This window comes from Anopheles aquasalis, chromosome 2 (assembly GCF_943734665.1).
Source record: "Anopheles aquasalis chromosome 2, idAnoAquaMG_Q_19, whole genome shotgun sequence".
In the NCBI taxonomy this organism is placed as follows: domain Eukaryota; kingdom Metazoa; phylum Arthropoda; class Insecta; order Diptera; family Culicidae; genus Anopheles; species Anopheles aquasalis.
This window is the reverse complement of record NC_064877.1, coordinates 76738147-76759736: the sequence shown is the minus strand read 5'-3', so window position 1 is coordinate 76759736 and position 21590 is coordinate 76738147. Positions and strand designations below refer to the sequence as shown.

Genomic DNA, 21590 nt, shown 5'->3' with positions numbered 1-21590 from the left:
TTCTTCATGAGATTTACAAAGATAAAGCGCTATACTTTTTCCGAAATTGGAAAAATCAATTAAGAGAATTTAAAGAATTGTAGTAAATTTTGCCTCTTATGTATTCGTGGCAAGATTTACAAAATACAACAGTAGCTATATCCTGATCCAAGACCAACTGGCGGTCTTCGTTCGATACCAATCGCCGTTATTCACCAGTCTAGTGTTTTAGTGTTCCGTGGCCTCTTTCAAACCAGGACTACCACGCTCACGATGTCTATCCTGGGGCCTATGTTTTTATGGTTGGAATGGTTGTATATAAATCTCATGTCAAGCCCAGTTCACCGTAGCCTCTAATAGTGAGATAGTTGTATAAAGCGTTTGGTTGTTCTTTAGCATTAGTTATAACATTCATTGTTAAATAATCACAATGACACTTTGTAGTTCAATAAAGAGGCCTCTATATTTATTTAACAATTCGTGCGCGTTGCTGATAAACGGGTTAGTATTATTATTTCACCGGCACGATTGGTGGAGACGAGTCGGACGAGGCAGAAGAACCACGATTGTCCCCTGGAGGCGGGCGAGAGTCTGCAGAGATTGAGTTCGGGCAAGGTATGTTACTGCCCGGAATTATGCAAGCTACTTTCTGTCCAATTTCAAAGCCGTGTTCGATGTTATCCAAAACTTTAGCAAAGTTAAAGTGGTGTGGTGGTCTATTTCTCTCTTCATCTTCCTGGTCGCATGAAACGGCTAGATGCACAAGGGAAAAAAAAGAACCAGGAGTAACAGCTTGTAAATATAATGCAATTAGGATTGTTACCTGCTACGAGAAGGGCGACGACTGCAAGCAATGCGAATGTAAAGTTCATTTTGCTGTGATCCTTTCAACCACACCTTGGTTTATGTCGTGTTAGGCCACGGAGTGGGCTTTTATGGAGTAGATTCGTGTTGATGTGATTGAGGGGTGTTAATAGGTTGTTGCATGAAAATGGATGCAGCAATTGAGCTGAGCTATAACACAATGTAAACAAAATTAATGATGAATTAATTACATATTTTTTTGGATTTGGATTTGACTAACCTTAAGATGCATGATCTTACTACATCTGCATGATCTTACTACATACGGCTAGTCGTCTTGGCAACGCTCACCCTAACATGAAGTACATGTACAAGAGTAGTGGACCGTTCCCGCCCTAAGAGAATCTTTGAGAAAGTTAATGGCATTAGCAAAAAAAAGAATTTGTCTGCTAATAAATTTGTTGATGCCTTAGCAACGACAATCACGACAACAACGGTACACAAAATCTAAAGCGAATTTTTACACCCAAAAGTGGAAAATAAATTCATTCAAAAGGCACTACTTTTCGCATCGGAACTGATATCATATTTACGCTCTCGCTCTCGTTAGTAGAAACACTGGAGAATAGTGTTTAGATTGATCGCAGAATTAGAAAGTGTAAAAAGGAAAAGCCACTGGCGAATAGTGGCCTCAACGTACGGAAATAAAGTTTGGATTGATTTTCCAAAGTTACGTTATAAATCAGTTACGATAATGAATCAGCTTGGAATTAAAAAAAAAACTTAACCATAATTTTAGTACCAGATGAGGAAAAAATGTTTGAAGGTGTATGAGTAGTCATCGAACATGCTGTACAATGAATTTGTGGAAAATTAAAACATAACTCATTGCCTCGTTCGATTTGTATCTATCCGAATTCAAATCATATCTTTAAATAGTCATCACTTTTCCCTTGTCGAATTAAATTGACATCGCTTCTGAATACAATAAAGAGGCCTATTTATTTGATAATTATTGTACACCAGTAAACATTAACGGATCAATATCATTAGCAGAATAAAAGCTTCGGTTGTATGGGGTGGATCAACAATGTGCATGCGAGCCAGGAATTAGACAGGCTACCGTTTGTCCCACATCAATGGCGTTCGAAACTTCTTCGATTAGACCGAGAGCAGATTCACCGATAGCAGGTAGTTCTGAGATAATCCCACCGACTACGGGTGCCAAGGCTTCACCGAGAGCCACCAATTGCCTTTCCTCATCATCCTTCTGGCAGGAAACGGCTGGTTGCACAAAGTAAAGCATCACGAGTAAAAACACAGAAAAAGTTGCAAATTAATAGTGGGATTGTTACCTGCTACGAGAAAGGTGACGACTGCAAGCAATGCGAATGTGTACTTCATTTTGTTGTGTACCTTTCAACGACACCCCGTTTTATGTCGTGCTTGGTAGCGGATTGGGCTTTTATAGTACTGATTCGGGTTGATTTGGTTGTGTGGTCTTATCAGGTTGTTGTATGAAACTTTTGATTTGATGCAGCAATTGAACTAAGATATGGTGCAATGTAAACATAATTAATGGAGGATTAATTGTGTTTTTTTTTGGGATTTCAAACCAATTAAAGCTGTAAACTGTGTAAATTGTTATAGTGAACTGAAACTCCTAATTAACAACGATTGATTTGGTTTTTTTGCGTCATATGCTTACAATATTCCGCTAGCTTTATCCATCCAGATAGTGCGAGTTCTGTGGCCTATTGCTACGCCAGCTAGTTAGATGCTTCTCAAACTACAACTTTAGTTTCCGATGTGAACCGTTGGTTTATTCTCTCGTGTGCTATTGGCTCAACGCATCACCGGGGTATTCATAATTCAACAGCATTCTCTGCCTTCATGCTGTCAATAGTTCAATGTGGAACAGCACTGCAGCACCATCGCCCAAAAGAGCGAACCATTCCTTCCGCCGTTCGTTCGTTGACAAATGACCGGTAGTCCCGGTTAGCAGCACTCCCGGGTAGTAGTACAGCACAACAGGTAGCACACCGTTGGCGTGCATTTTACGATGCGCGATATTTTGTTGTTTTTTTAAACGCTCTGCCATGTTAATACGGAGTTCATAACGAAAAAAAAACTACGTTAGAAACTGGCACGACAAGAAGCTTAGCAAAGGGATTAGTGAGCGATTTGCAATGTGGAGGTTGTTGGCCAACACCTGTCAAGGATTAGCGAGACCGGCTGCTGCTAGACCCGGGCCGGTAGATCCTAACTCACCGGCCTCGATTGCGAAGAGAGAGGTAAGGCGAGAAAGGACCCGATCCTTGAGCCCTTTTTCACAGCTTAGTGAGCCATTTCCTGTGCTTTCGCCGTGCGGTCCCGTGTTTGTTTGGCTGGCGGTTCTTGTCATAAAGTTTACAATAAATTTCCACACCTCCTGGGGGTAGGGGCGCAGAGGGGTGGCCAGCTGGACTAAAGGATGGAAAAGGACTGGTACCGTGACTTGCCGGCGCTGCTGCTGCTGCTCTGTGTGCGGGCGCCTTTGTTTCAACCGTTGTTAAATTATTGTTTGCTGTTTTTGCTCCCTGTCTTCGCGTCGGCCACAGTGTGGGTGATGGCGGTGTCTGTGGGTGCCCAAGCCATTCCGGTTCTATTCCAGTCGCTGGTCACTGGTCAATTTCCCCCTGGAAGGGAAGTCGAGAACCGGGCGTCACCGGTCGTTCGTTTTTGTTCGCGTTTTATTTACGTTCCACTAGTGCAAAATTTTCACATTAGTCTACTCAAACAAACAGCTCTAGCATCGGACGGTACTACCCAGTAGAGAATGTGGGGGGTGGGGAGGAAACCACAACCCACGAGACTAGCTTATTGTGGCCACGAGCACCGTTGGGGTTTGGGTTTTGTGTGTGCGCGCCCGCCAGCACATCAGCGCCACCGCACACACCGCGCGCGCGATATCCTTTTTCGGTTTTTGTCTGCCTTGGAGCGGCGGCCTGCCCCGACCAACCCGTGGAGTGATGGTGTTTGCTTCCCGCCACTCGTCCGTGTTGGTTTTATGTCCAGTTGGGCTTCAGCTTGGATAGACTTCCACAGGATTTTCCACTTCCACGCCACGTGAAGTGCTCGCGTGCAACACTTGGAACTTGGACCTTGGACCTTGGAGGCACTTGGTTCGCTATCGCAAAACGCGCCACAGCACCGTCGGTGACCACCATTACCTGGGCATTCTGCTACCGCTGCAGGCTCGACATAATTTCATGTTATTACAAAGGTTAATTTGCTATTACAATTAAAAGTCACGCGAGGTGAAGTTTGCTTCCGGTTCCGTGGGGGAGGGATGGAGGGGAGGCCGCTTCCACGTGCTTTTAGTGCCACTTCTGCCGACGGACCCGGGATGGTACCCTTTTTTGCATTTGCCACACAAAAGTGTGGCGGTTGTTTGTAGACCTGGGAACGGTTGGCTTTCCTGGGTTTTGGTTTCTTGTGCCGTATGCATTTCGCGTGCTAAGCAAAGGAGTGGTGCGAACGAAAGAACTAACAAGACATGAGCCATAGACGTATGTGTGAGTCTCACGTCATTTGTGGAAGTGTTTCTTCTAAAGTTATAGGTTGAGTTAGTTGTTGCTTACCCTTGACTGAAACTGAATACAGATGTTGGATTCATCATTTGCGGTGCAATTGATGCAACATCCTTGGCTTGTCCGTGGTAAAACCATCACTTGTTGGCTCTAAACCTTAACAGGCGGCTCCAAACGCGCTACGGGAGTTCACTAAACCCCTTTACATTCGAATTATAAACCATAACGTGTGAGAAAACAATAGAAATTCGTTATAAAAATAGTATTCCTCAACTGTTCATTGCACATCTTTGCGATGGTAATTAGAGTCAACTTTGGAATGCACTTCTTATACCCGCCCCTAAAACAAACTTTGTCTTTCTCTCTCTCTCTCTCTTTCGCTCCTACGAATCTTCCACAGAAAGAAACCCTTTCGGACGTACAGCTACATCTGGCTGCCCTGCGAGGAGACGAAATGCTGCTGAAACGAGTGCTGGACAGCGGCAAGGTGCACGTCGACTGCCGTGATGAGGTAAGTGAGTTGCCGGGCATTTGGGAAGAACTCCTAATGCAAACGCTCGGTATTCGGATTAGGGGGTGGTAATGGTGTCGCTATTAGTATTCTAAAGCCAGTGCTGTACAGCATGAATCAACTGTTGCGTTGAATGGCGAGAGGATTTGGGAAGTTCTATCATAATGCAGTGTCAGGCGTTACACTGAGGCCAGTGGGGGTTCATAACGTCTTCTTGGCCCTTTCGCTGCAGCTATTTTGACCCCAAGAGGATTCACATGGATAAATCTATATCGAGGACCTGGTGATGTGTTGTATTGTTGTATAAGTAAACAATGTGGCGATGATCACATTCCTGGACCTTGGATTGATCTACAATTTACTATTTTTAATGTATGTTCACTTCCTTTCTGCCATTCTTTTCGCATATCTGCTAATCGAATCCTCTGCCCTACTTGTCGTTATACAAGAGTCAGGAGTTGTAAAATCGCCAGGACCATCAGGATTGTTGGTCGAATTCGTTTATCTTGATGATATGAAATTAGCAGCAGACAGAGAGACACACCGTTGATCCGGTGTTACGGTACGACGGCTCTAAAGACGAAGCTCAGCTCAGGGTACAAGAAACGAGGGGAAGAAATGAAAACCCTCCTTCCTCCCTCAAACCACCCGGGACAAAACAACCGCCCACACCGGAAGTGACCGGGGAAAAATGGGAAAACAACCAGGGACCACCACCGTGGGCGTGTTTCAGTTTGCGCAATTTATAATCATTAGCGCTATCACTCACAATCACAATGCGTCCGCCCTCCCCATCCTCCTTATCCTTGGCTTTTGTGCAACCGCGAGCGACCACCTAACGGTCACCCCCTCATCCCACCCCACCCCGTGGGTTGGCCTTTTCCCTTCGTCCCGGCACGGAAGGAACGGATATCCCGATTCCGCTCACTGGCTGGCCAGCACCGGGAGTAATAAATTTTCCAATGCAATGGGGAGTGCACAGACGGGGGGGTAGGGGTGCAGGGAACGAGCTATGCGCAATGATAAAGTGTTTAGTTTTTCAAACGCGGGTGCGTCGCGTGGGTGCCACACAAAACCACCTCCACCATCACCACCATGACCACTTCCGCCGCCACATCGACGCCGACTTGGTGACGCGGGCTGCCATTGTGACCAATGCGTGACGCCACCCGGGTGGAGGGGGGTGGAGGGTGTTTGCTTTTTAACGCGTCGGTTAGCCAGCCGGTTGTGTGTTGCAGTTTAGAAAGTTGTTTGTTTTCACTCCGCCGCCTTTTTTTTTGCTGTTGTTGTCGTTGGTGCAAACATGGCCGCTGATAGATCGCCGGTGACAGGTGCATCTGTTGGGCGCTGTGTTTGTCTATTGATTTTCGGTAGATTTATTGGTTTCCCCTCGTCCTGTGTATGCATCTGTGCCCCTTAATATGTTTATGCTGTGCACTGTGCGTGCACTTTGCAACAATGTGGCGCCGTGGTGGGTGGTGGTCGGTGTACAAATTAAACGGATTTGTTTTGTTATTTTTTTTGCTTTACTAATCCGATCCCACCAGAGGACCGGTCGGGATTGATCGCACTGTGGTGGAGGAGAGAGAGAGAGCTGGAGAGAGGGAGTAGAAACAATAAATGGTTCGCTTCTAGCTCGCTTCTAGCAACAACAATAGTATCAGCTTTTTCTAGTGTACGGATTATGATGATGAACAAATTTCGATTTACGTAGCACCAACTATCACCTCGGCTGGAACTCCCTCACCTGGCCATCGCCTCTGGACAACTACCACCATCGTGCTACGTGCATTTTCGGGGAAATTATTGCAACCAGCCTGCATTCTGGTTGACCGGCGAAATAATAAGCGCCAAATGAAATGCAGCAACGACACGCGGGGATGATGAAGTGGAGAGTGAAGAGGATCTCTGGCTACGCATTGGCTGGCTTTCATAATTGAGCGGACCCGATTTTGGAACCTGGCCTTCACCTGGCACCAGCATCCGTCGTACCACACCATTTAGAGGCCATTAATTTTTCAATATGCAAACTATGCGCGTGTGTGTTGGTGTATTTTGTCTTTTGAGGGGAGGCTCGAGGAAGCGATGAGGTGTGGTTTAGTCATTTTTCTGGCCAACGGGTTTTGTGCTTTTTTCCCCGGAATTTCCGGCGCACCGAACATTCGCCGTGACTGACAAGCGACCGAGACTCAGAGAGAGAAAGAGAGAGAGGTTCATCAGGGTTGCAGCTCATTTTGTATCATTATCCAGCGCGCACCCTGACGCAGAGAAAGGCAGGTGGAAATGAATGAATGGGAAGCGATGACGTAGTGGAGCGCTCGGGGTTTAGTTTTTCCGTGAAAATTATTTTGATAATTAAACAAATTGTTGAAATGCGATGCGCTAGCCGTTGTTGTTGTGTATTTTTTGGGCTGGATCCTGAGCCACGGATCCCTCTGAAGCCTTGGGTTAGGTGAGTTTTCCGGCCGCTGGAAAATCCACCGGATGGTTTTGTGGTATCTATGGTAAACCAGGCGCTCCAGGGTCCAGGTGCACTAGTGTCTCTAACCGAAAACCGAACCGGGTGAAAGGAAAGTTAGCCGGGACATGGATTCTAATTCTCCGAGCGGTTTAGCGATTTCCAGAGGAGAGAGATAGAGAGAGAATGAGAGAGGTAGAGTGGCATCAGAATGCAGCTTCCACTGGTTACTACTGGCTGGCCAAAATTTCCACCAAACAATAGCTCACCAAATGCTTCTGTTTCTGCTCCTCTCCTCTTGCTGCAGCAAATTGAATTCAAGGTGATGGAGACGCTTGGTGGTTATGGAATAAGTGGTGGCCCCTTGTCCATTCCTTCCTCAATTCCTCTACGAAACAGAAGCGCACACACTGGACACAGCCGACGGTGAAGGGGGCATTTGCATTTTCCCGTTTTCCATTTCGTGCGTTTTTTCTACTCCGTCCTGTCGGTCTGCCAGAGCGGTTGTTGTTGGTTGGCAGCCCAGCACTCGGAGCACACTCACTCACAGACAGCTTGCTCGCGCAACCAACCCGGAGCTCCTGGGCGCCCGAAGCCAGTGCCAGAAAACATTTAGCAGAACAATTTAATTTCGAATCTGTTGCGGTTTTCGTTTGCTACTCCTCTGTGCCCGTCCCCTCCCACCTTTGTCTCCGCTTGTCGGCAGGATTTTGCACCAGAGAATCACCGTTCGGTCGGCCGGCCAGTTTTCTCACTTTTCCTCGAGCGTTTCTGCGCTGTGTGCGTTGTTTGAGTGTTTTTCTTCCATTGCCGTTGCCCATTTTGCAGCCATTTCCATCGTGTCGTGGCGGTACGTGCAACCGAAACGAAACGAGTTCATTGTTACACCGGCGACAGGGCGGGGGGGAGCTGGTGCCGTGTTTGGTATCAAGCAGCCGACCGTGGGCCCACAAGGGCAGCCAGAGTCAGGTCCCAGGTCGTTGTGTTTCATGTATAAGCCTCTCTCCTTCTCTCTCTCTCTCTCCCCTCTCCAGACGCCAAGCGGCCGAATGAATTTGTATGCACCGGCTAGTCAATTATAATAATAGTTTGTAAATAATGCTCCGACCTGGCCCTAGGCTCCCCTGATCCCTTGTTCTAAAGGGGAATGTCGAAAAAAAAACAGGGAATTTGCTGTGGCCACTCGGAGTCATTATGGAAATGAGTGCATAGTTACAGCTAAACACAGCGCCACGATGGGAGCTCCACGACGTGCTTGACATGCTAGCCAGAGCACAATTCAGGACATTCAGAGGGCGCTCTCTGGATGGACGTTGGATCTAGGGGCCAGCGCCATATCGCACAATCACGCCATCGTCATCGCAGGGCGCTTCCGGGTAAAATCTGGGACATGAAATAAGGGAAGAAATGGATCCAGGTGAAGGATTAGGATGCGGAACCATGTTCCCGTATGTTGAAGCATGTTTACTTACGCTCCCAGAGTTCTTCGGATGAAATGAAATATCGAAACAGCAGATTGTTGGTCGCATTAGTTCAATCTCTTGTTCGAAGGCGAATATGCTCTATATAGAGAGAGAGTCAGGTTTCCAAGAAATTACCGGGTCAGTAGGTCTTTAAGCGACCGTACCGCGGTACCATCAATTGAATCGCCTAAAACGGTGCACTGGGTGATTGTGTTTGTGCATCGCGATTGCAGCACCACCATGGTCGTCCTCCCGCTTTATAAGTACTTAGTCCGGTGAGTTGTGGTGTGGAGTACTACTCGAGACCACCACATTCCGGGCCCCTAGCGCCACCGCCAGACTGTCAGCATCACAATCAACGCACGCGGGAAAGCAGCCTTCCTGGAGCTCCTGGGGCTGCTGCTGCTGCTGCTGCTGCAACATCATAATCAACTGCTTTGCCTCAGTGCGTGCGTATCTTGCATACTCCCTGGCGTGGCTGTGGTGGCATCGTCTGGTGGAATGCTTATTAGGATGATGGCCAGTTTGGTCGGTCGGTTCGGTTCGCTTCGCTTCGGTTTAGAGTCTGTCGTCCACCGTGTGGTCAAACAGCATCCTGTGGCGTATTTGTGGAATATTATTTATTAATTTAGTTGAAAATCGGTTTCATTGTTTAGCGCAGCGCACGCTGTCTCCCTCGCTCTCGTTCTCTGTCTCTCTGCAGCTATTGAAAAGGGATTAGGCGCTGGAGGAGGAAGTGGTAGTGGTGATTGTGGTGCATTGCATTTGGCAAACATAGAGCAGACAATAGGTCGTGGACAGACTGGTTCGGTTTGATGCAGCATACAATGCACGCCTGCCTCGGGCACTACGTCACTGCAGCGCCCGGACCAGGAAGCGTGGATCGTACCTCGGACTCGGAGTTGCTGCTGCTGCTGATGACCTGGAGAATGGAACAGCACGACGACGATGATGACGACAGGGACAGGAAAGGCGCGCTCTGTACGGTTTTGCTCTCGAAACATGGTGGTGAAGGCGATTGATCGTAACAAACTCTATCTATTGGGTACTTCGACTTTCGGTGTGCGGATATGTGTGCGTGTGGCCTCCCTGGACACTCCACTGGCCTCCAGCTATAGCGAGCGAGCGTGTGCTGTGAACACCGGAAGTGACACATCGCTCGAGGGACCGCCCAGGCCAGGTGTTATTGCAGGGTACTGGCTCGGTGGGATGGTGGGTGGTAGTGAAATCCCTATTCTCTCTCTCGCACTCACACACCCTCCCTCTCTCTCTCTGGGGGCCTCGGTGCACAGGCGTTAACCTCGCCGGAATAGTCGCCCTTTCATTCCCTCAGGATGGATCAGGACGCCACGAGCCAACCACCATGTGCATGTGTGTTGAGGTCAACAGCAACCGAAGCGCAACAGCGTCGTCATCAACGTCGAGAGAGAGAGAGAGAGAGAGAGAGCGAGGGTGTCCTGTGGAGCACAGAGTCTAGAGCTATGAAGCATGAAGCACGGCAACCTGACCGACCGACAAACTCTCTGGAAACGACATTTTAATTTTAGTTATTGAAATATCGTCCAACCAACCCCCTCAATCCCCGGTACGTGTCCCTACCGTTGGTGATGCTGCTGGTACACTCCCCCCTGTTGATTGCATCCCTTCTACCGTGAGGGATCTTCATCCCGGAATGTCCGAACGTGGCGAAGGCGATGGAGCGTGTTGGCCGGAAGTTGGATTGATTTTTGCGAAGCTGCGGTTCGAAGCCACGGGGCAGCTAGTGTGTATGTGTGTGTGGTTTTATGGCTCCTCCATGCTCTGACCGCTCGTGCCGCTGGTGGTCAAATGTAAGGATTTAAAACAAGGGCTCTCGCCCGATGACGATGATGAAGAGAGCGGCATGGCATGGTGTGCGATGTTGGAGTGCAGCAATGAAGTTGATTGTAGAATTTATTTGGTTTGAAGTGTAGAAGATGAAGAAGCAGCACTGTATGGTGCACCGGCTCTCCAGCCAACCGTGCAGGTCAGGGTAGTGGTGCCGGTTTGCTTCCTGAATTCCGGCATCATCTGGTGGTGATGGTGGTGCGGTCAACGTAAACAACAATGCAAGGGAAAACAATATATATGGAGGAAAATCAGGTGGAAATGTGAGGAAATTCAATGACAAACCATTGCAGTTGCCCCTAACCAGTACGGCAAGGTTATGTGGTGATGGAGTGAGACGACATTCCGGAGAACTGCAACACACATATAAGGTTCCTCGATTAATTTGTGTAATGCAGTTACCGGGTATTTGGTGTACCGGTGGCTTAAAGATGGCTGCAGCTCTGTGTGTTGTGTCACTTTATCTGATTGGCTGTCGTGATGTCGTGATGTAAATAACTCGAATTAAATATTGATGTCCGTCTTTTAGACAGTAGCTCACCTGATCTTGGATTGCAAACAGCATCTGCTTTGAGCTGCCCATAAGATCCATGTCTTGAAACAAAGTTCCTCAGCTTCGGCTATCGATTACAGGAATGTATTCTGGAATCCAGAAGAAGTAGAAGTTGGCAGGACATTTGTCAACAATTCCTTGTTTGAAAGGCAGGGTTGGCAAAGGCTTCTTAGATCTTCAGTAATTCCATCTTGACATTCAAACGAGCTTGTCGAGGCTCTCTTTGATCCTTTCCAATAATTCACATCTAATGTACCGCCCACTATGCAGATGTCCTCCTTTGTCTCCGTAGTTCATTAGCAAACACAGCCTGTCGCTGACGGATGCTAAATAGACTCATTAAATTCTCGAAATGTATTCGAAAAATAAAACAGAAAATACTCCGAATCGCTCTATTCTTTCGAACGGTGGCATGTTTCCAGGCCATCGCCATACAGTTTAGCATAAAACTGTCATCAAACATCGTCGATCGATTATCGAGATAAGGCGCAGAGCTGTATGAGTACTAGCAGGGCAGACCACGGCTAGCGGCGACGTATACGCCCTTCCGGGCTTGGAACTTTTATCTAAACTTAATTTCTATCCAATTTTCCAGCCAACCTTCTTGTTGTCATCATCATCATCGTCGTCGTCGTGTCGTCCTCGTTGAGGCGCTTTGGGGATTCGAACCGTTGGCGCTAGATGCAATGTGAATAACACTGAAATGGAGCTGAATTATTCATCGTGATGAGCCCGGAGCCCGGAGCCCGGTGCCCGGTGTACTGTCCGGGGGGGGGCGAACGAAGACAAAGAACGTGCATCAACTTCCCGTACTACCCACTGGTGGAAGGCTGGACATCAGAACACACACATACTTGAGGGTCGATGATGCAAAACGTCTTGATTTCCTAACGGAGAAGATGGCATAATTTTCCCCACAAGAAGGTGAAGCAGCAAGGGGAAGGGGAAGGGCTTTCCTTAGGGATGCCCGTTTCCGGTTGCATGCCCATCATCAACAAGGGGTCATGCTGCGTGTACATGTGTGTGTCTGTGTTTGTGTGCATGTAGCCCAAAGGGATTGTGTGTGCATGTTGTCCTCCGCCTCCCCAGAGTAGTGGGAGCATTTTCTTGCAAGACACTCACCCGCCCTCTCATCGTGCACACCCCTCCCTGTGCTGTGCTGCTTGTCGGGGGGTTGGGTTGCTGCGTTGAAAAGAATTCCCCGATGCACCTGCACATTTTCTGCATCAATAATAAAAGACCGGGCGCACACACATGCTGGTGGACTGTATCCGTCCTGCTTGGGGTAGCCTGCATCAGCATCATCATCATCACCATCATCAAGCAAAAAGCACACACACGGGATGGGGGTGCGGTGGTACACACATGGAGGCGTTGCGTGCGTTCTGTGGCCACACTTCCAGTCAGCCAGCCAGCCAGCCCCCTCACCAGAAGAGGGGTTGTTGGTCGTTCATTTTAATCTTGAGCATCGCTCACACTTGAATGTGCCATGAATCGAGCTCAATGGGAGCATCTTAAAAAATAATTAAAGAAACACCGTCCGACCGCCCAGCCCAATGTGTGTTGGGGGGTGTGTGCTCCATCCTTCCACCCTGTGGACACCTTTTCTTTTAGTCTTCGAGTCTTGCTTGGCGCTCGCACACAAAGAAGAACCACATGCATGCAACCGAGTGTGCAACCGAGACCGAGGGTGTCCTTTTGCTGGAAATATCTGGGTGTTGGCTTGGGCCCGGGGCCCCGGAGGCCGGATGTTGCCGTAGGTAAGTGCGTAACCGGAGTAGGAAACTGTATGTGGCTCGCACACACAAGTCTCGGTCTCTCGGTGTAACGCAATGGGGATTTCAGGCTGCAGGGCCCCCCCCCTCGATTTCAAGCCCGATGTACTACTAAGCCGTCGTAATGTACTCTCACTCTATACCCTCTAAGGATGGAGTGTAGTCTGGCCTAGTCGTAGAGGTTTGAAGCAAGCGAGCGAGATATTACACGCAGGATCCATTCCACTTTGTTCCCGTTTCATCCCTTGGCTCCCTTGGTATCCAGAAAGAAACGTAAGAGGAGAAGTAACGGTGGCGAGAAGGAAGGAATCAGCATTTGTTGCGGTCGGATCGATGTGCTTGCGCGCCAAGCGGCCTCCTTTGGCGAAAGGAAGTGATGCGTGCGCGTGGTTGCTCACGAGCCCCACCCGACCCAACCGAAAGGATGAGATTAATGTAAGTGTGTGGGCTGGAAAAGGGGTGGAAAATGGTCCGTTTTCCCTTGATCCAGACATTCCCCCGCCCGTGTGGATGCGTTTTCATGCGTAAGACGAAAGCATACTTTTCACGGGGAATGAAAGAAAGAAACTTGCCTCCCTAGCACGAGACGGAGTTTTTCTTCCATTTTTTCCCGTCTTTTCCGTCGCCTTCTTGTCGTGTTTTCCTCTGTTCAGCAAAATGCACGATAGTGGGGTCCTTTGTTAGCAGCTCCGTTGGCACACAATAATCAAATGAGTTAGTCGTCGTGACGTAACTATGCTAATCGAATTAACTGAGCGTAGAGCATTCGACCATTTGTTGCGTTGTTGCCGGTGCACCGCTTCGTTGAGTGAATTAGTTTACCGTCGCCCAATGAAATCAACCTCTTTGGAGCTTGATATCATCAGCGCATGATCATGCTGTGCCGTACTTCCCCATTCCTTGTGCGCTAATCAGCTTCATCTGCTATGTTTTCGTTTCGTTTTTGGTTGGGCATCATGTCTAGGACGTACGTGCTAGCATAGCGTGCCATGACAATCGTTCTTGTCTAGCTGCTGCTGCTGCGTAGTCGTCCTCGTCATCGAGAATGATATTGGTTGACGACGGTACGAAGGGGGTTCTCGTGTTTTTCATCGTAGAAGGCTTCAAGGTTTCTAGTGCTTCAATCCCGTGCCTCTGCCTTGCCAACTGTCAGTTGTGCATCAGCGTCTCGTCTTTTACCGCACACACATTCGCGTCTTTGACGATCAAAGTGAAAAACCTTCTGCTGCTGCTCGTGGTGGAAAACCTTTTGAAGCCTCGCACAAAACTTTTCCCGCTGATAACGAGCTTATCAACTTGAAGCAACGAAATGCTTGTGCGCTTTTCCACGTGCCCGTGTGTATACGTGTGTGTCACTGGAGTGGCGGCACCTTTGAGTGGCGCGCCTAAAACTCTCCCAAAAAGGAAGACACCGCAAGAGGCAACGAGGTTTTTCGTCATCATTTGCACCTTTATTGTGGTGTCGGGGCGCTTCTTAGGAAGATAGAGAGCGCGCGCGAGAGAGAGAGAGAGAGAGAGTGCGAGAGAGTGCGAGAAAGCGTGCGCCTTTTCTTGTGGTGAAGTGAATTTTATTCGCTTTTCACCATCATCAATACGACGGCGACAGAAGAATGATGTTGCTGCTGTTGCTGCTGCTGATGATGATGGTGATGGGCCTGGTGAACGCGTTTTGTCAGCCCACCTCCCACTTCGTGTGTGCGCTTCAAGAGGTACTCTCGATGTTGAGCATTATGTGGCCCTCGTCCTGATGCGTACGCCCTTTTTATGTGATGCGTATGATGCTCTCGCGCGCGCGATTTTTATGTTCTGTTGACGCGCGCTCTCGATACCTGGCGTGCCGCGGAGGTGGCGCGCCGCGAGGTGACGAGAAATATGAATTCCTATTTCCAGGTGAAGCTCCACGGTGCTCGCAAAGCACCACCCACTTCACACATCGAGTGCACTGAGGTGAAATGGTTTTGTTGCTATCAAAGTGACACCTCGGGCGCTCTCACGGACGATGGCGCTGCTCTGTCTTATTGATCTCGATGGTGGCGTTGTCCTGAATGTCTATTTGTTGGTTTCTTGGAAGCGGCACTCTTTTACGAGCCAAAGCCGCCACCATTGGGAATGATGTTGGCTGCGGTTGTTTTGACAATCGTAGCACGCATTGCTACCACGGTAAGCTCAGCAAGGCCACGCTCGTCTCTTCTGTGTCGTCTCCTGTGTTGTGTTGTCACTAATCTGGCGAGATGTCATTTTGTGATTGAAGAACGCGCCGGCAGCAGCAGCAACCGGTTTGCTCTCATCCGGTTCCGGTGTGCTTATGTTATTGGCACGTTTTTATGCTTCCTTTTATGCTGTGCTTGTTTTGTGCTTGTTCGAGATGGAGGACAAAAACAAAAAAAAAAGGTTCACGCCACAGTATCCTCATTTTCACTTGGCCAATCGATCGGGAAAGAGGGAGAGAGAGAGAGAGCGTGCGCTAGCTAAGCAGCCCGGAAGTGGATCGAAGTGTGCATCCATCCCGTACATCCTGCCTCGCACCATGGCGAGGAGTTTTTTTTTTCATTTTTTCCATTTATCGTGTTTTATGCACCACATATACACGCGGGCGCGCGTACGCTCAGCGATGGCACCTCGTTAGCTGCCGATGGTGAACGTGGCACGATGATGCACATGCGATGCATTTGTCGGCTGACGTGCTGTCGACGGAAACAAGCGACGGTTCACGAGCGAATGAAAGAGAGAGAGACGGAGGAGCAGCTTTATGCTAAATAGGTGTGAGGTTCAATGACCTAGCAAGTTGACTTTGACGCCCATTAGGAGGAGGGAAGCCATCCGTCCGTCCGTCCATCCATCCGCCCCAGTGTCCGGAGAGTGGTTTAATCGTGTGAAATCGAGATTTGTTTTTATGCTGTGCGAGGTTTTTTTCGAGTTAGCATTTTGAACCGCAGGGGAAGGGGGCAGGAAACTCACCCGGGGGTGCTATAGAGTCCATCCATCCGCTCAGCTGCTGCTGCTGCTGCTGCTCTGGTCCACACTAAAATCGTCCTCCCAGTGGCCAGCCAGCCAGCCAGCCATTCTTCTTGATTAAGAGCGATCTTTGATGGTTTTTGAAAGCGTTCAACTCAAGAGCGGCAGCGAGTGCGTCCACTTCAGAATCGAACTCCACTGCACAAGGGAATTGGGGTGGTCCAGCCGGGCGCGTCACCACACGGCCATCAATTTGCTGTTGGCCTGCTGCTGGCCCGCTGCTTCTAGCTCGTTGCGCTTTCAATGCATCGCGCAGAGGCTTTTATGCTTTTTCTGCTGCTGCTGGTGCTGCTGGTGCTGTTGTTCTGTAGCTGGGCCCCCCAAAAAGAAGGAATTTATTGCAGTTACGTACACTGCAGCGTGTGCAGATGCAATTGCAAATCGCATGCCCGTCCCTGTATATGTGTTTGTTCTTCTTTATTTTATCGAGCTCGATCCGGGGGATTGTTGCAAAGGAGAGGCTGGTGGTGAAGGACCTCGGAGGGCGAAAAGGGCTCAGCAGTGGTCCTTGTGCTCTCGTGGACTTGTGGACGGTGTGTGTGCGTCTCTTGTCGTGATAAATAAGTGCAACTGCAGCAGCAGCCGTAGCAGCAGGACAATTGTTTTGTCGTCATCGTGGCCACACCGTTGGTCCTTCGGCTTTCGAGTTCGATTCGTTCGCTCGAGACGCAAAGAGTGGAACTGCAGCATGACCTGACTGGCTGCTGCTGCATGCTGCTTGGTGGAGGCTTTATGCTTCCTGCTGTGACGAACCAGACGCGTGTGAGCACGTGTTGGGCTTGACCGCCGCCTGGTGTTGCAAGGTGAGAGAGAGAGAGAGAGAGAGTGCGAAGAGCTTACAACCGGTGGTGCACTACTGCATCCAGAATGGTCCAGTTTATGGTGGGGTCCTTTTCATCGTCTCCTTTCTTGCTCGATCCACCAGTCGTGCTCGCCCTGTGCGTCGCTTCCTCACGAGGAAAATGGGAGAAAAATTTTCTTAACCACCGCACGTTACCTTCCAACGTTGCTCTCGGACTCTTCTCTGGGTTTCTTTGTGTCCTCTGGCCAGCAGGATTTCCCTAGTCAGTAAGGATAACGAAAAAGACGAAGAAAAGGAGAGCTGGTGGTGGCTGTGGTTGTGCAGATTCCATTTTCCTCCGCTCAAAAACCCTTTCCCACTCACTTGGTGCTGCACTTAGCTCGAAGCTTCGCTCCATTTCAGGTGCGATTGGATAATGGTCTTACGGCGAACGATTTACTGCCTTTGCCTCCCCAAGGGTGCGGCCTCCCAGGGTCCCAAACGTACCACACGTACCACCACCCTGTGTGTTTTCGGAGCCAAAACTTCTGCTTTATTGATACCCGCAAAACCGATGAAAGTTTTCCAGTGTTTGCTCACCTCGACCTCTTGCACTCTCCTTCCTCTCTCGCTCTCTCTCGCTTCATGCGACGTCTAACCTCTCTTATGGTGCAGTTCCCGAGACCGAAAGATCGAGATCGAGTCTCACAGGAACTTTGCATCGCAGCACGAATCGGATGCCGACCTTCGGTTCGGCGAAAATGCAATCAATGACCGTGGCCATCGAGGGTTTGGTGGTCCCGATGAACGGATGGTTTGCATTTTCGTTCCGTGGAGGGAGTTGTTTTTTTTTTTGCTGATCACCGCATCCGAACGTTCCGGACGATATGGCCTTTACTCACCCGGATTCTAGGACTGTCCTAGGAAAGTTCGTCGTCCACGGTTGCTTCGGTGAATCTTTTTGCACTTTTGAGGTTTGTGCACCCGGAAAGTACTTGATTCAATTTTGCATTCCACACGCCACGGAGCGTGAGATGATGATAAAGACACATGATCGCTGGAGGTGGTGTTAAAGTTTTCTACTTGAGGTTTTGGACCCCCTCCCTCTGGTTTTTTGGCCTGCAGCTGATACACCATGGTGGTTGCTAGCGGCTGAATTGTGCGTGACCATACGCACTATCGAGTGCTCGGATGAAAAGCATTTTGTTTAAACTTCTGTTTGCTATTTGGTCCAGTGCTGGAGCTCCAGACTGGCCCACAGCTAACTAACTAACCCCTGCAATGGACCAAGTGGTTTTAGCTGTAATTATGCGGTCAACCGCGGACCGGTAGCTGGTGTAAAAATAAATTATTGCCACCACCGTCGGTCACCACGAGGGCTTTTCTGTTGGTTTTTTTTTATTATTTTGTTCCTTCTCTCTCCCACTCTCTCCCTGTGTTGGTCACTTTCCATATCCTCATAATTCGTACGCAATGCACCCCCAAGCGGGTGGTGATGCAGAGAATTATGATTTTTTTTTAGTCCCAGGATTTTGCGCTCGCTTCACGTTTGTTTGCTGTCCAATCGAGGCAGCGCGTTCACGGCAATAATGCGCTCCAAACCTTAATGCGCTGTGTGGTCGGGACAGATTATCAATCACACAGGCTTTATGCCGAACCGCTTTCGTCCTCGTAGCGCAACCTCCAATAAGGGAACGACATTGGACTGGCGGACGAACTGGCTGGCGAGGAGTGAGGGGAAAAAAGTGATGTGTAATGGAAATATATTAATTTACAGGATTACGCGGTGGCCCCGGTCTGGTTGTTGGGTTCCGGATCTTCTTCTTCTTTTTTTTTATAAAATTGTTTTTCACCTCTCGCCATTAAGCTCTCCGGTGGGGTGATAAAAGCGGGAATCATCATCATCAGCATCTCACTCATCGCATCGCATCGCACACCTCTGGGTGAGCCAGGTGTGTAGCCCATGGTGGTAGTATGTAAATTTCGTCATTAGCTGGGATGCGGCCTGTGGACACACATTTCGATAAATTCATTTCACCTAATGGCTTATCGGTCGGAATGGGTGGGTGAGTTGCGTTTTTTATTGTGTTGTTGTTGGCGTGTTTGTGGTTGTTGTTGTTTTTTGTTATGCTGAACATTGTTTTATGATCTCGCTGTCGCCGGTGTGGTTAGTTGTTGGATTAATTTGGAATATGTTTGCCAATTACCAGCGATTTGTAATTCTAATACATTCTGTTAGTACAGCGTTGCGGGAATAAAGTTTTTACCGGTGGTCTCGTTGCAACATTGGCGTCACTGGTTGCTACTGAAGACGTAATCGTCCACTGAGATTACGATTCGTGTCGTAATCGTGACAGGATTTAAAAAAAGAAGGATTCTAAAGGAATGATTTATTGTGTTGCCGAAAACAAATGCAGTTTGGAGTGTGCAACGGCATAAGAAGCATAAGAAACTATCCCGCAATCAAGCTCAGCGGAAGCAACTACTCCCTCCTCGGCGTGCTATTAATCACCTTTCATCACGGAGAGGGGGTATTGTGATCGCTATCGCAGAACAGAAACGCGGCTACTGGCTACGCAAATCGATAAGCGGCTGCTTGATGTGTAATTAATTGACGACGAGGGGTTGCAGCAGCAGCAGCCACACGTGGCCACACATCGGCGCACATGATTGACGACTCCATTCAGACCCAATCGTTCAATCGTCGTCGTCGTCGTCGTCATCGCCGTCGTCGTTCGCCTCCTTCTTATGCTCCATTACACAGGATCGCTTACGAAGTGCGCTCACCACTCGAAGGCGCAAAAGATGTGGTCAGGGAAAGGCTGAACGGCAGCAGAACTACCGTCTTGTATGTGTGCGCCGCATATCGCGCCACCAAGATCTCGCAGGAGCCCTCGGAATGAGCCTCGGTGTTTTGCTCGTACCGTCGAGGTTGGGTAATTAATTCAAAGTAAGTTTTTTGTTCACAACCCTCCCTGAGAGGGAAAATAGTGAAGAAGAGGGTAAAAAGGGGGCTGGAAGGGAAGGAGTTGAAGGTTCTTCAGACGAGGATTTTAGCATTTTCTTTCCAACCGAACTGGCTCGCTGGTTCGCTCGCGCTATAAGAAGGTTTGTGGTGTGGTTCGCCTGCAGAAAGGGGTTATTGTGGAGTCCTTCTTCGCGTCAGCCAGCCAGCGTGTAATGCGCGCCGTGTGCATAGGGTTTTCCCTTCATTTTTTCCAATTTTCCAAACAAAGAACGCTCTCTCCGGCGGGGGTACACTTACGCACTTTTACGCGGCCACCGGTTATGCGGTTATGCAGTTCCCACTTCCAGTGCAGCAGCAGTCTAGCGCAATCTCTATGGTGCTGGCTGGCTGGCTGGTGCATAAAATGGTGCACACTTGAAATTAATTTCGCACTCGTACGCATGTTTCCCCTTTCCTTCTTTTCCCTTCCGTTGGCCGTCGTCCTGGCCGGGTGGTCCGGTGATACTCGATCTCGCCCGGGGGCTCCGTGGGTTCTTCTTGGAGAGGGCCCCCGCTTGTAGGATGGAAAAGGCTTCCTCACGGTTCGCCGTCTGGTTCGTTCACTGTGTTAACTGATCCTTCACCCTGCTTGGTGGCTGGCTGGGCAAATGAGGAAAAAAGAATGAAAAGAAACAACACTCCCTCCCTGCGATGCACTGACGCCTGAACTGCACTCCGTGCCAGTGCCGTGTTACTGTACGTTAGGGGTCCTTTTGTGCGTAAGATGGGTTTGTGCGTTCGTGCGTTATGCGTTTGACAGCACAGCAGGAAGCGGACCGAAGGATGGGCGAGTGAAGGCTGAGAGGAGGAGGTCGCACGCAACTAACGCACGGTGTGGCGGTAATTTGCAAATGCGATTGTCGTCCCATCCGTGCCCGTGGTACCATCACATCGATTCCGTGTCCTTTTGAATGTGTTGTAAGACGTGTGATGGTGATGGTCGTGAGCCAAAACAGGAGACTTGCAGAGACAGGGAGCGGCTTTTGAAAGGATAAGCCGAGGATAAGAGGAAGGAGAGAGAGCGAGATTGCATTTAATAATCGCCACCTTCACTCCACCGCTCTCCCTCCCCCACGGTATGTCATGTGTGAAAGGCTTCACCTTTGGGGAAGTGTTAAAATTAACAGCTGGAGGCCCGATGGTGATGGCGTTCCCGTGTCTCTCCAACGCGTCTCCTCCGGGGCTTCCAAAGAGGATGTGTGCGATGCGTTATGCCTGTAATTGAAGTCGCACAGCTCGTCGTTCGCCCGCAGGGGGCAATGTCTTATTGCATGTTTCTTGTTTTTTCCCGTTTTTTTCTTTCCAGTTTTTTGTTGTTGTTGTTGTGCAGTGTCGTTCTTTCGCTGGAAAACTCAGGAGTGTGGTGTGTATTGGTTTGCGAGAAAATCCCTTTTCCAGGGTGGAAGCAGTGCACAAAACCGGTCCGAGAGAAATAGGATACTCGAGGGACCACGGGGGTTTTGGGTTATAAGTAGATCAAGCCTGGTAGGTTCCCGGGAGTGGAGTCCCAAGAGGGAAGAGAAGCAGTGGATGGAGCCTTTTACAATCCTATCTTCTGGCGTCCACATCACACAAAACCCTTGACGCGAAGCAGATACCAAGCGCCGGAGCGATTGTTTTTGCTGCTGAATGACAGAAAAGGTGCCAACGGATGACGCCCCGCACCGGACCACCTCTCCTGGTGTGTCCTCGTGACGGCCATGCGTGCGTGAATTATGATGATTGATTGAAGTGCGTGTACGATTGTGCGAATGGCGCAAGTGGCGCCGCCGCCTTTTGTTCTTCTCTCGCGAGAGCTCGCGGCTT

The 21590-nt window shown here is 49.2% G+C and overlaps 1 protein-coding gene and 2 long non-coding RNA genes across 4 annotated transcripts in view; 1 reads left to right on the top strand and 2 right to left on the bottom strand.

The window, feature by feature from the left end:
* Positions 1 to 21590, top strand: part of LOC126572036 (ankyrin repeat domain-containing protein 29) — a 182685-nt gene that overhangs the window by 32674 nt on the left and 128421 nt on the right. Inside the window, exons 1-2 of one of the 2 annotated variants that reach the window (XM_050231056.1) lie at positions 2728 to 2817; positions 4756 to 4866. In XM_050231056.1, coding sequence (XP_050087013.1) covers positions 4810 to 4866 — 57 coding nt within the window. In that variant the 5' untranslated portion in view covers positions 2728 to 2817; positions 4756 to 4809. Of the gene's footprint in view, positions 1 to 2727; positions 2818 to 4755; positions 4867 to 21590 lie in introns of those variants that run through there. The other variant, XM_050231055.1, reaches the window with a different exon arrangement.
* LOC126572041 (uncharacterized) lies at positions 423 to 1153 on the bottom strand. Its single transcript, XR_007607938.1, has 3 exons — positions 1064 to 1153; positions 803 to 993; positions 423 to 732 (listed from the first exon to the last, which is right to left on the bottom strand). It is a non-coding gene; the product is annotated as an uncharacterized LOC126572041 (long non-coding RNA).
* Positions 1760 to 2220, bottom strand: LOC126572040 (uncharacterized). The gene is made up of 2 exons (XR_007607937.1): positions 2139 to 2220; positions 1760 to 2067 (listed from the first exon to the last, which is right to left on the bottom strand). It is a non-coding gene; the product is annotated as an uncharacterized LOC126572040 (long non-coding RNA).